This window comes from Priapulus caudatus, unplaced genomic scaffold, assembly GCF_000485595.1.
Source record: "Priapulus caudatus unplaced genomic scaffold, Priapulus_caudatus-5.0.1 Scaffold806, whole genome shotgun sequence".
Taxonomy (NCBI): domain Eukaryota; kingdom Metazoa; phylum Priapulida; class Priapulimorpha; order Priapulimorphida; family Priapulidae; genus Priapulus; species Priapulus caudatus.
Window position 1 is genome coordinate 114,259 of NW_014577867.1, and position 14,571 is coordinate 128,829.

At 48.7% G+C, this 14,571-nt stretch overlaps 1 protein-coding gene across 3 annotated transcripts in view; it reads right to left on the reverse strand.

Annotated features, from left to right (window-relative positions):
* The window catches only part of LOC106813663 (semaphorin-1A-like), a 121,928-nt gene that overhangs the window by 92,322 nt on the left and 15,035 nt on the right, over positions 1 to 14,571 (reverse strand). For all 3 annotated transcript variants that reach the window (XM_014817861.1, XM_014817860.1, XM_014817859.1), the window contains exon 3: positions 877 to 967. In XM_014817861.1, the coding sequence (XP_014673347.1) occupies positions 877 to 967 (91 nt within the window). The remainder of the gene's footprint in view (positions 1 to 876; positions 968 to 14,571) is intronic.

The window sequence follows — 14,571 nt, forward strand, 5'->3', positions numbered from 1 at the left end:
GGGAGGGGGAGGAGGAGGAAGAGCAAGAGGGGGGAGGGGGAGGAGGACGCGATGGCGGAGGAGGAGTAGGAGGAAGAGGAGGCGGCAGAGGAGGAAGAGGCAGAAGAGGAGGAGGAAAACGAGGATGTGGGGGAGGAGGAGGGAGAGGAGAAAGAGGAGGCGACGCACGAGCGCACGACGCAGGAGAACTTTCTACCGAACATTAAACATTCACACGGCAACAACACAACTTCATTAGTTGATTTCTAACGAGCAGCAGCAGCAGCAGCAGCACCACGCGCCTCTGCGCGTCGGCAGGCGCATGCACCGCATCGCGCCGGTGTGGCTTCACGGGCAATCGCTTCATTAGCATAAATCCAATAATCTTTAAACACGGACGCCGTATATCGCATGGCGGACAAGCAGCACTAATTCCAGTCGCCCGTAGACAAGCCCCTGGGGACGTGTTCGCTAATTCAGCGCATGCATTTTTTTCAACGCATGCGGTTGGCCGTGGATTGGTACAGACACACGTCAGGCGAGCGATGTGAGGCTGTGAGATACACAATGAACGTAGTTTTAATTCATGCAAATCTCTTCGCTCGTCCATATCAATGAATCCGTGGGTGCGTATTGTTATAGATGCGGGTCTGAGATCGATATGTAATCTCGAGCCGTCAACAAATACTTCACTCGGGTTTTTCACACATCGCAAAATTTATTAACGATAATTTCCAACATTTCGTTTCAATGCGAACGAACGCGCGAGGATAGAATTAATGTGTGAATTATTAAAACCTGTTTTTGCACACTTATGCGCGTGTAAGTAACGACAGCGTTTGACTGCGAGAGAATGTGATGTAATGCTATGATCTGACAACATGAAGTACAGCTCACCTTGCGCCCACTAGCAGCTTATCACCATCTTGCTCCAGTATTTTGAAGTAATCAGGGTCGGTGCCATTTCCAACGAACTCTTTAACATCTTCTGCAAAATCAAAAAAAGACAAGTTTTGTTTACACTTTCGGGTTTACACTTACTTGGAGTTAACACCATACATATACAGGCCAGCAAATTCGTTAGGTTTCCACTGCATTTCGCAAGACTCATATCTCCTATTCATCATTAGGAGACAGCGAAGCCAGATTAGGAAACTGCATCTGCTGGCTTCTATGCTTATTCTCGTGCATATACATCCGGCAGAGGTGACGCGTGGAGGGAAAACAGGATTGCGTGTAGGATTATTAACATTATCAGTAACAACCTGGCAGGTCTTCAGCCGCATCATCTTATCAAATCCGCCGACCAAAATAGCCACATACGACGTCGAAACACGCGTATAGCCGTTATAATGATGACAAATTTTGCGTGTTGTATTTCTTATCACCCAAGTAGACTTATTCCGCGTCCATGCTCCTAACCTTGCACGAGCAGTGCACATAGTCACAACGAGTCCCTTGGATCAGTGTAATCATGCATTATATTCGCATACGGCTAGTAGGTAAACATGGCAACTATGTCTTTCTTTATGGGTCTGCACCGCAATCTTTTTCAGCCTGACCATATAAGCCCGAGTTATGAACAGTGAGTGCACCTAGTCAGTCGTGTTTTTTTGCCCGCGTAATTTCAACAAGAGAGTTTCAACGTCCTTGGCAAGACATTGTGAGAAAGAACATGGATTACTCATAAAGTCTGTATCAAGGAGCGGTACCCCGTCACGTCTGACGCAAATATACACGATAGTTTTTGACGCACTTACACACCACGTGCTCGTAAGTCACTGTATAACTTAGTATGGAATCATCGGCAACCCCGGAGACAACATACAAACGGTATTACATTATACCGGACAATATAGTAGCCGTCTACCGGATATCTCCGAGAATGAATAGCGAAAAGACTACAGATTTAAACCAAACAGTGTGTAAGGTTTCTAGGAACCGCTGCAAATAAAGTTATCATCGGCTAGAAAACTGGTTTCGTATAAAGAATTTTATGCAATCACACAAAGCACGAACACAGACAATAGGTTCGTGCAGCCACCGCGGCCCACCTGAGACCCCGGGGACAGGCGGAAGAAGGCGGCAGCAGCAGGAGCAGCAACAGCAACAACAAACTTACACGCGAAGCGAGTCTAATCGCAAACGCAACTTGGGCTACCAGGAAATTTAAAAAAAACCTCCACCTGTCTGTCTATTGGAGTGGCAATTAGTGGGGCCAGGAAGGCACCGTCACGGCGGTGAGTGTAGTGCGAGATTACACTCACACGAGATTACTCGCGCACTGTGTGTGAGTAGTTTATCGGCAGACCGTGTCGACACGCCGGCCTGTACACAGCCACGCGCCCGCCGGCCTCTCCTCCGCCCACCGACATATGCCCCCCGCCACCACCCCTCCTTACCGGATCCATGAAAATGTCAGGATATGCCAGCAGAGAAAGTGATCATTATCTTCGTCTGCTTCGCGGGCGAGACTGTCGCGAGCGTCTTTGCTCGGGGTGGGCGCAGAGACAACGCGTTACGGGAGAGCGTGTGAGCCCGTCTAGCCGGATTCGAGAACTCGGCGGCGCGAAGGGCCGGTGCGGGTTCAACCGAAACCGAAACGCACATGATGCACGTGACACAGCACTTCTGCGTCATACACCTGCGTCATCGCCCAGCAGGCAGCATGCAATAAGCAGACGAGCAACTGCGCATGAGTGAAATGATTCGTAAATATCGTATCGTATCGTATATTGTCCCACTCCTGTAGGACAAGTACTACTAAAGCAAATATGTGGACTACGGACGTAAACGTACCAAAGTCGTGCATTGCATTTCATATATGAGGCTCGGGACAAGTACGCAACACGTTGTACACATATATACAACGTGCACGAAGTACGCGACACACATGTATTATAACCCACTGTTACTACGACTACCAACATACATGTAGCCGTGTTGTTGTTACATGAGGACAAGACCAGAGCAAGAAGCTTTCGCAATTTCTCACGGTGAAATCAGTGTACAGAAGCTAATTTAACGATTATCTAACCAACTCGCAACTTGCCGCTAACTCTCGACACGCGTCTCGACTGCCGACAAGCTTATAGTGCGAGAAAAAACTCATCCAATAGATTCATAGAACCTCGACCTGTCACCATAAACACAAATACGCGTGCCACGAGTTTAAATGTCTGACCGCGCCTAGCCGACATTAAAACTCGTCAGCACAGGATCGTCATGGAAGGGCTACACGTACAGGCACTTGGAGCGTTTCAATAAAATATAATGCTAAATAAATACGAAATTTCCTGTAAATGCCGTGCAAATGCTCCTCTGCAACACACATGTACACCGCGCGCACGCTGCCGCACACTGACACACATATATATATAGAACGTGCGCGCGGTGTATACATGGTTGTTGCAGAGGAGCATTTGCACGGCATTTACAGGAAATTGTCGGTAATAATAGGCGAAAGAGAGTAGCGAAACATTAAGACTTTGGTAGAAAATAAATTTCGTATTTATTTAGCATTATATTGTATTGAAACGCTCCAAGTGCCTGTGGAGCTACACGTACAGGGTATACACACACGCTATGCAATCAGCCATATCAGCATTGTCTACGATACACGTACGTTTCCTGTGGCCAACCTACACCAACAACACGGTAATGCACAGGAAGAGGCAGCAAATAAGCATGATTATTAGCTTGTTATGTAAATTGACACGGCTGTGTACTCGCTGTCACCACGGCAAAGCGCTCTCCTATTTACCATACACACACCGAAACTTTTCAAGACCGCGCTGCGTATCACACTAGAGTTGAGGCCCCCCCGATAATTGGAAAATGCAGGTGCGCTAAAATAGACGTCGACGTAGGCCCGCATAGAGCAGCATTCATTCATTCACCACGGTTACAAATTACCGGGAATTCACGCGCACCTTTTGTTGGGTCGCTTAGTTTGAGGCCCGCCGTCGATCTTTTGTGTCGGGAGGTTTGCGTATATTCGTTCACCAAACAGCTCGTGAATGCGTACATAACACACACAGCGCTAGAGTTCGACACTGTTTGCATATTTAGACATCCGGCGATGGCTTGCAATATACGGAGCTATACGCGCTGTTGTGCGGTGTGAGCAAAGCCACTCTGAAAACTGCGCTTCGCATCCTCACGGTTTCTTATCAGCAATGCAGCATTCGTGAGGTAAAAGCATTCATCTTACGGAAAATTTCGTCTCGATCTTTTCACAGCACCTTTCTCTATCCTTACAGCTATCTACCATATCGCTCCCGCCAGCACTTCGTTGAAGCCGTTGTGTTTTTCAACAGCCGATGATGTTTGCAAAACACATGCAGGCCGCGGCACATAATACACCAAAGAAAACGAATTGGGAAGCGATGGCGAGTGAGAGGGGGAAGAGAGAGAGTCGAAGAGGAGGCAGCTTTCAATGATTAACATTCCCCAGATATCCTCAAGCCCCTACAACCATCTTTCCGCACATCGCGCCACTTGCACCGCTTGCCGCGCACGTGGGGTTTAATGTGAGCTAATGACAAGCAAGACGGCCAGACTACCCTGATCCGAACAGCACACGCGTCGCTCTAACGCGAACCAACGCGCGAAGCTCGGTCATCCCAGGGGTACTCCGCCGCGAGTGGAAAACGTCTGCGAAGTGTTTTGCGCGAAGCTTTTTGGCGATGTTTTAAAATCTAGTGAAGTGCCATCCCAAGGGGGGATGCTTCTCGCGGGATGCTACCGCTGCTGCGAGTCAGCTAAATGCCGACGTCTGTCGCAGCGGACGTCCGCCAGCGATCTGTCATCGCCACCAGGGCGGCGCACCTGGCTGCCGACCATAAACACGGGGGTAATTGACAGGCGCGTGAAATTCGGGGGAGAAACGCGAGCAATGGCGGAGATAATGGATGGTGACGAGCGCGAAAATTGTCGGTGCGGGTCGTAAACCTCGATGCGCCGCCAGTAGTGAGTTTGCATTCGAAGAAATGTGAAAGGCGAATAAGAAGAAATCATCGCGTAGCATGTAGAACTCGCGCTACCCCCGTGCCTTGATTCTAGCTTGCAACAGCATTCAGCGTCCTCTTTCCTATACAGAAGTATGAGAAGTGCTCTCCTGTGAGAAAGTACAGGAGCTATGCGGATTATATAGTACTTTCTCAGCCACTCCCTTCTCTATAGAACACATTTACACTTTCCCTTCTCTATCCATCCTTGTTGCTCCTCCGTTCGCAGGCACCTATACTATGAACAACCCCATATATACCCACCGCATACTGCTCCTCGTCACAGGTCCTACTAGATAATAGTACATATATCGCCGCATATATCACATATATCAAGTATAGCGATATATTATTGTTGATGCTACGTAATAGTTCCTCTCTACTAACACAAATAGCACTAAAACGCACGCACGCACGCGCACCGTTAATTAGGCGAGAGCTCATTGCATAGCCACTATTTTTAAATCCAATAATCGTATACCGCACGTACGGTACTGCACCCCGGTATTCACCGTGTTTGCTTGTGCTAGTTTAGACATAGCCACGGGAGGTAAATCACAGTATACGTGACCATAGCGCCAACTACTCAATTAGCCCGGATTTTCGCCAAGAATAACGCTCGTGCTCAGGAATAAATTGCAACTAGTGATCCGATCCATTCTATGCATAGTGAATGTTCCGGGCGGCAAGGCGCGCGGGCACCCACAGATGTACAGGAATGCATATCGATGATCGGGGAGGGGGAGAAAGGAAGAGGAGCAAGAGGGAGACACACGCAGAGAGATGGAGTCTGGAGATGGGAAGGGGAGGACTATACCACGGAGCTCTAATTAGAAGGCGGAATTTTGCCTAAAACTTCGATATGATGCTTTTTCTTTGCGTGATAATTTAATACGGTAACCCCCTGCCTATAGTATACACCCCCACCACCCCCCTGCCTTATTAACTCTCCCCCTCGGTTTCCACCCCGACCGCCGTGGTTTTTGCCTCTCCGGTGGAGTAATCGATTGCGCACATGCACCCGAAAAAAACCGCTTTACCAATGTGCGCATGAATAAGTACCAAAACAATGCTACTGGGGGGAACGGGAACGAGCTGTTTCCATGGTGACCAAATTAAACGCCTGCTAAAACGCAGACGTGCATAATGGTTGTGTGCCATACAGCCGCGCGGAGGCTAGTCTTGTTTGCAAATACGCCCTGGATCACGCCGACGCCACCACCACGCACGCACGCACGCACGCACGCACGCACGCACGGCGCACGCACGCACACACACACACACGCGCGCGTATGCACGCACGCACGCACGCGCACGCTACATCGGCATGAATGACTGCAGCGCTCGCTCATTCACTTTCGCATCATTTCCATAAAATTTATCAATCGATTCGCAGATAAAAAGATAATGCCGTTTTTCCCGTAATATAAAGCCCTGCCAGTTAGCATCAGTGCGTAATTGAGTAATTTGCCAGCTCGCTGCTCCTCCCGTCGATTTCACTTAATAGAGGGAAAACCAGCTTAATCGACAGTTTAGTTCCAACCCACATCGTTTCCACTTTTCGCAGTTCAAATGAAACGCATTCCATTCATTCAAAAAACGTGAAAACTATCTAGTTACGATGAGCGTGAGTAGATAGATATATAACGCGACTGCATTACCTGTGAACAAGCCTAGCTTCCCAGGTACCCTACCTGGAGCCTTTGTTCAAAGAGGCATTACCAATATTAAGCCCGACTCTGCAATATTATCCTTAATCGACACCGATATCTGCACGGTAAAACGGCCAGTTCTTTGCTCGCTTTATTTCCCCGCAAACAGGAGCGATCGCGCGCAGAAAACCGTGCGTGACGTTTGAAAATAAACAGCCCGAGCACGCAGACTTACATTACGCAGTTATAGAAATCAACAAGTTTTTGTGGCGTATGGTTGTGATCGTGAAAGACCTTGAGTAATCCCCGGTTAGCAACGCGAAGGAAACGCAGCACGTGTCACGTGAGAACCAGTTTACTCCGCTATACCTTCGTAAGTATGGACCACAAAGTATTATGAATTCGGCAATCCATCACATATCAAGGTGCATAGAGTCGCTAACACGACTGCGCGAAGTTTGGCATCGTATACGTACGTATATACATAACACGCACGTGCGCATATGCAATGCGTGACCTTATTTGCTTCACTGCCGCCGCTGCATGGATTTGCTGCACAAACTCAACCTCGTGTATTTGAATTCGGTTGTGTCACGGAGTAATGGTTGTGTGGTAATTAGTACGGCGGTGTGGTGTGGTATATGACGCACGGGAACAATTTGGGACGTATTTCAGTTATAATAAAGCCAAAACGAACGCACTGCCGTCACCTGCTGCTGGTGTGCTTTGTGTTATCGCGCTCCGTTTACATTAGCTTTAAGAGTGCTCGCCAAAACATTACTCAATTTAATCCCGCCTCTAGTTATCTAAAGGGGATATGTTATGTCTACTTGAAATTCTGCCACTGCAATCAGTCTCCTAGCAACGAAAAACTTCACGGGAGCGGAGGCGTTCGTAGCTGGGCACCAGTTAGCAAAGTCTGTCATGTATTTGCTTGGGACTTTCACCTTTGCGAGTGTTGATACAACCATTTTCTGAAGAATGACTCACCGATAATAAGGGCGAGTTCCACCCCACCGCCCAGACACCCTTCAGTGTAGTCGGAAATTAAACATTGTGTCAACATAGAGCAATTACCTGGGGCGTGTCATAATTTGTCAAACTGCTGATTACATACCATCTGGTTACCGAATTTATTTAAAAAAATAAAATAAAGATAACTAGAACAGAGTAACAACCTAAGCACGTGAGAGAGACACGCACGCACGCACACACGCACGCACGCCCACACAGTTTGTTATAGAGGGCTGGCAGGGGTATCAGTGAGACCGTGCTGGTATAAAACTATACAGAATGGTTTAGCAATCATGACGATATACATGCACATACACGCGCACGGTGATACTCCTGCACGGCATAACGACTGTAGTACAAGTATCTCATTTCTATAGGCTATGATTGATTACTAGGGACAGGTCCATCACGGGCATATGCGCAATGCCTCGCATAGAAACCGCAGCTACGCTGGTCTATGGATAATAACAATACAAACGGATGAGGGAGATTAAATAATAGATAGATACGCGTACGAAACTATCAATAATACTGAACCTTATCTCGCTAAAGACATGGCCGAAACACATCGTACGAGTGTAGACTATTCATACGTCGGCATTTCTCGTGCGGGTATGCGTCAAAATAAGTTTGTATAGCTAGAATATGAAGTGACCATTTACCCTACTATATCCGCACCCACCCGTTCCCGCTCTACAGAGTTTCTAATACATCTGACCATGACGGACCTACTCAAAAATGTTATATGTTTATGCCACAGTGTTGTGATGCAGAAATGTACTGCTACATAACCAGCACGTGGCCATGAAGATTTGCGCGGGCCGTTATTATTACATAGTCAGCATACCGGAGGGCCAGAATAGGAATCATAACATTCGCGTGCTTCTGGCGTGAATTTCTACACGGCCTTCGACACACGCGTGTCGAATATACACCAATGCACAGAAATGATATGTTGACGCGAGGCCGATAGATTCTTGGTGACACCTAAGCAGTCGCCATGTTTGTGCTCTTCGCGTCTTCTTCTCCATTAGCCGCCCTGCGATCGGTTACTGGTGGTAGTTGGTGGTCACTATGACCCACTAATGCATGTCCAAACGTATCGCCTTACCGACCACTCTGTCACTTATGCTGTGACCTACATGAACCGAAGACGGACGCGGCCGAAAATAAGGCTTGCCCCCCCCCCACAAGCAGCCTCCTCTTGCGTGTCACGTGTTCATGTTTGTTGACGCCAGTAGAAACACTTCCTCTTACGCATGCTATATACATGTGTGCATGTACAAGATCTCGACCCCCCGCTCAGCAGATAGCGCTCAGCTCGATATAGTAGGCTTTCCAGTGTTAACTAAGGAAAAATTCTGGCGAAAAACAAGCACTCATGTAACTTGGACTGGCAATGTATGCACATAAATAATTCGATATCTACGCCACTACAGTTTGAACAAAAATAATGATCGTTCATGGCACGAATGAATTTCACCATTGCCTGCGTGGTCCACTGTATAGTTATAACGTGATGATATGTATTATCAAGAGCGTATAAAGAAGGTATATCGTATATTCTTTATACGCTCTTGGTATTATGTACGTCAAAATCGCCATCGCTAGTGTGCACAGCGAGATGATGCCTGTCGAGCAAGGCTTCATATCTGTTGTTTATGTGCATGGTGGTGTTATTACTGCCCAACTCTAGGGGCAGCTGCCCACCGCCATTAATCGCAATAATCCGTCTAGACTCCAGACGGTTGCTAGTTCCCGTACAACTTCCTCCCACAGACTAGCTGGGTATATAATCACAGAGAGCTGCAGCCGCTCTACTGTCAAGTGGTAACATATGTCCCTGCAAGCATGCTACTGGTGTACGCAGTAGCAAGCACACCTACCGATCGCACGTACAATATATATGCCGCGCGCTTCGTCAATACACCACATCTGCTCATTTACATCAATTTAATTAAATATCAGTTTAATTAATGTCAACAATATTCTGAATGCACGTATAAAAGCTGACCTTTTCCCCGTTCTCTAGTCTCCATGCAGCGAAATATTGATGTCAGTCGTGACAAACGAGAATACCGATATTACGCGGGTATGGTGGCAACGCTTATATATTTGTTGAGTGTGACAATACCCGACAGTACCACGCAGCCACCGTGTGACATCCTACAGTACCACGCAGCCACCGTGTGACATTCTACAGTACCACGCAGCCACCGTGTGACATCCTACAGTACCACGCAGCCACCGTGTGACATTCTACAGTACCACGCAGCCACCGTGTGACATCCTACAGTACCACGCAGCCACCGTGTGACATCCCTCAACCGGGCTCCCTCCCCTTGCACTCGCCGCCATTTCGGCACATCTCTCAATCAGCCCCCCCCCCTACACTGGCCGCCATCACAGCGCGTCCCTCAACCACCCCACAACCACACCCACCCAAACACTACGCTGCATCACTACAGTCCCCACGCTGAGGGGGAGAACATTATCCCCTAATACCGCAATTTCCTGTTTAAGGTATAACGCCGGTAGACGGCTGCTTTACGACGCACGCAGCACTTATAATGCATCCCTCGCGTTTTTCAATCTATCGCTCATCATGATAATCATCGCGCTGTTTTGCACGGATACAAAGACGAGTTTCTCCATCTGAAATGACGGCTTGTTTGGCGATGCAATTAAGTTTTTCCTCGCCGAGTTTGTTGTTCAACAGTAAAAAACTCATTTGGCGGGTATTAGGCAGAACAGGGTTTCCCTGTATCGCATGTTTGCCAGCCAGTTTATTCTGTTAGTACAACGAACACTGCTAAACATATCAATTTTCTACTTACAAGCGTGGATGCACAACAGCGTGCCTCTCCCCCCCCCCGCCATTGCCCCGCGAGCGCAACTAAGAACGTATAGGTAGTAAGTGTACGCATAATAAAACAGGTTCGTCTGTTCGCAAATTAATGCTCACGGGCGACTCGAAACGAACGCCGTTTCGACGACGCTGATTTTAGGGACAGGCGCTCTAGTGTGCGCCGACGTGCGTGGTTCCCATGCATCTCTCTGTGCACGTTAGTAGGTGTCAGCACGATGCGTGGTCCCAACCGTCAACGGCAGCTGGCCTACGTAACATCCTATTAACGTCAGTAGCACACAACCTGCATGGGCACTATAGGAGGCATACAACAGTAAGCCTCCGCAAATAGTTCACAGTTCGTTGCACTATTTCGTCTCTAGAAAAGGCCTTTTTGGGCACTAGAGTGCAATAATTTGCATTATGCACGCAAGTTAGATGCCTCGTGGACGTCTAGAAAGCATTAGAAGTAAAATTGTGTTGTTGTGTATTCGTGACATTCCGTCAGGTGGCGTAGCCACAGTGACAGGTTGGTCCTTTTTGTGTTTGAAATGTGTTCAGACAACTTTGCAGAAATTCAAATCATAGAGCTGGCAAAAGCTTCGAGCGGAGCATAGAGCATGAATCTGTAGCTATTTAACATGAATAAAGTGTATGTTGTGTAAGCGAAGTAACAGTGTGAGTATTTTTAATTAATTTCTGTTCGGTGCTTATTCAGGCCTGCCGCCTATGGACGCCCTCTACTGTTGTTCACCATCTTAAACTATATAAAGGAACTCTGGCTAACTATGAGCTCGAAGGAGCGGAAAGAACGCGATCTACTAGCACAGGTGAATGACGACATTGAAGGCTTTAACAGATGCGCCATCACCAGTAGTAGCGACAGTAATGCGCCATCCTAAATGCTTTCTGTCAACATCGATCACTGACTTACGATGCATTGGGTCTCTGCCAACCCAACTGGATTCCTGAGAGACAAGGGGGGCCAGAATATACGTACGCGTACGAGTGCATTGTTTAGAAACGCACACTATACGAGCACAAGGTATACACTAATACCATTCACGATGCTAGTAATTGCTAGCCGACTTGATTTGCTTGGTAAACACTGGCGTGGAAGCCAGAATTTGCTAGCAATTGTCTCATGTTTGAGATATTCAAAAGTGGCTAATGCAAATTCGACATAATGAAGTTTGCAAGACTGGAGTATGTACACAAAATGTTACAATGCCTCTATATGACGTATGATGGGTGCATATTATCATATTTCCTACAGCAGAACCTATTATTCACCGCTACCACAAGGAGTAATTTTATTTCGAAAAGAAATCCTTGAAAACGAGCCATGATTTTATAACTGCTCATTTAATTATGAAAATTATTATTCTGAAACGAGATTTTTTCATCGACGTAACATGTCAGGGCCGGTCCGTGCGTAAATAAAGGCTTAATCACTAAGAAGGCGATTTCAATTCGTAATTAACTAGGGTTTAAGATTTAATTAAACGCGCGCGTGGCTCATACATGCATCACGGTAACGTCAGGCAGGTAACCCACTGCAAACATCGCGTGTAAACACGCATTAATACATCCTCGGACGCGACAGCTGTCACATTCTCATACAACGCGGCAGTGCATGTGCATCAGGCTGGCGCACGGACAGCGTTGGAAGCTAGGACAGAGCAATTACACGCGTGTGCGGGTTGGCTCAGGCGAGAGTCCTTGACGTGAATAGCCGAGCACTCCCAGCTGCCGATGTCAGCTCTAATCGGGAGCCCGTCAGCGGCAGCGCTACACAGACGCGCAGCCCTTGTGACTCGCCGACTAGGAAAACGAGCACAAACCGAAAATTTCACGTTAATTTCCGCCAACAATTCGATGTACGTTAAATCGATCTGGGTCATTGCGAAGCATCGATTACCATGAGAAAGATCTTTACACGGCCGCGGCCAGTGTTTTGTGTGTGCGTGTGTACATACACGTGCCTGTGTGGTTGCGTGCGCGTGCCGTTAATGCGATGATGGTCGCACGGAAACGCGATGTTTTAAAAAGATTTAGGCCACAGAATTGCAGTCGGATTTCTCCCTTTCTGCGGCGCGCCATCACATTGTAGCAGCCGACCACACATGTAAACAGCAGCCAGTGCGTCGCGGACCGTTACAGACGGCAAGACGGCAGCAGATAAGCGTCTAATCCTCTGCGAACATCCCCTCTAATCACAGCTACGTATGGTAGCTGCAAACAGACGCGCTATTGTTTTGCTCGACATCTACGCTCGCGCGCGAGTCTTCGCGTGGTGCGCGCGTGAAGCACGCTCACCCCCGGCGGTGGAGGGAATTACACGGAATTCACAGCTGCTACACGGCAGCTGCACGGGGGGGGGGGGGGTGCTCTGCGAGGATGCGGGAGATCGTCGCTAAGCAATGAGATGCTACCGGGCGCGTTCACGATGCGACACTGTCTGTCCTATATACACTAACGGGTGTGAACATCGCATACGCTACCTGCAGTTACAAACGTACAGCACGAGCGCACACGCGCACACACGCAGGTACGCGCGCACACACACGCGCAGGTACGCGCGCGCACACACACGAAGGCACGCGTACACACACGCACGCACGCGCACACTTTCAACGGAGGCGCTAAGAGTGCTAATACTGCAGATGAAGAACACGAAATCCGCAAAGATTACGAGTAAAAATTTCTCGCTATCGGTCTAAGTGATTAAGTGACTAGAATATCCGGTGACGTGCTCATCAGGCCGGCTCACACGCGACACACGAGTCGCCCCAAATGTCGAACGCAGAGGGGTCAGCGCCAGCGCAGCATGCCACGTACGTCACAGCTTACCATATCGAACACACACACACGCACACGCACACACGCACGCGCACACGCACGCACGCATCAGCGCCAGCGCAGCATGCCACGTACGTCACAGCTTACCATATCGAACACACACACACGCACACGCACACACGCACGCGCACACGCACGCACGCGCACGCACGCACGCACACGCACACACGCACGCGCACACGCACGCACGCACGCGCACGCACGCACGCGCACGCACACACGCACGCGCACGCACGCACGCGCGCGCACACACACGCCCACACACGCACACACACGCACACACACACACACGTACGCACGCACGCACGCGGATCATCCACTCGCGGTCTCGCTCGATCACGCGAGCGAGGGGAGAAGGAGGGGGGGGATGTGATGCATGTGCGTACGTATGACGATATCAATTCCCGACGCGCCGCAAATTGAATTCGAACGAATTTACGTGCTTAACATATAAAGTGAAGCGAGCGCGAAAAAAAGAGATTGCCGCGCCGCCGCGGGCATTGAACGACGCGAGAAGGTGACCGAACAACAGCAGCATCTCCTCCGCACGCGCACTGAAGCCCTGAAGCCCTATCCACGAGGCGCTCCGATAACAGCGCGAGACGAGCACGCTAGAGCTAAGCTAGTTGAGCTCATCCTCGGACACGGATGATGAAGCGTTTGTTAGGCAATAGCGCGATATATAAAATCAATTTCCAGAGTGGCGTTGAGATGAACCGTCAACACGGCTTGCTTTTGTGCGTGGCTGCTATTCAGTTGCCCCGACGACGCAGTTTGAGTTCTCTTGTGTAGATTACTGATGTCGAAGCGCCGAAAAAAATCGAATCCACACCACGAGGCCCATTAAAAAGGTAATATCTATTAAAACTAAACACGCAGCAATCTATGTGCGCGCAGTCTGGCCAACCGCTAGCACAACACAACGAGCCATAGATTCTGCTACCACAATATTTATCTTGGAGTACTTCATGACCCAGCATCAGACACACACACACACACACACAACGGAATTCTGACATCCCACTAAACTCACGCGACGCCAACTGGTGCAGTGCTTGCATGATGAGAGATGGAAAGAAAAGAAGAGTGTGTGTCTAAGCAAGTGATATCGAGAGAGATGGAAGGAGATGGGAGTGAGTTAGATAGATGGATGGATGGATGGATGGATGGATGGATGGATGGATGGATGGATGGATGGATGGATGGA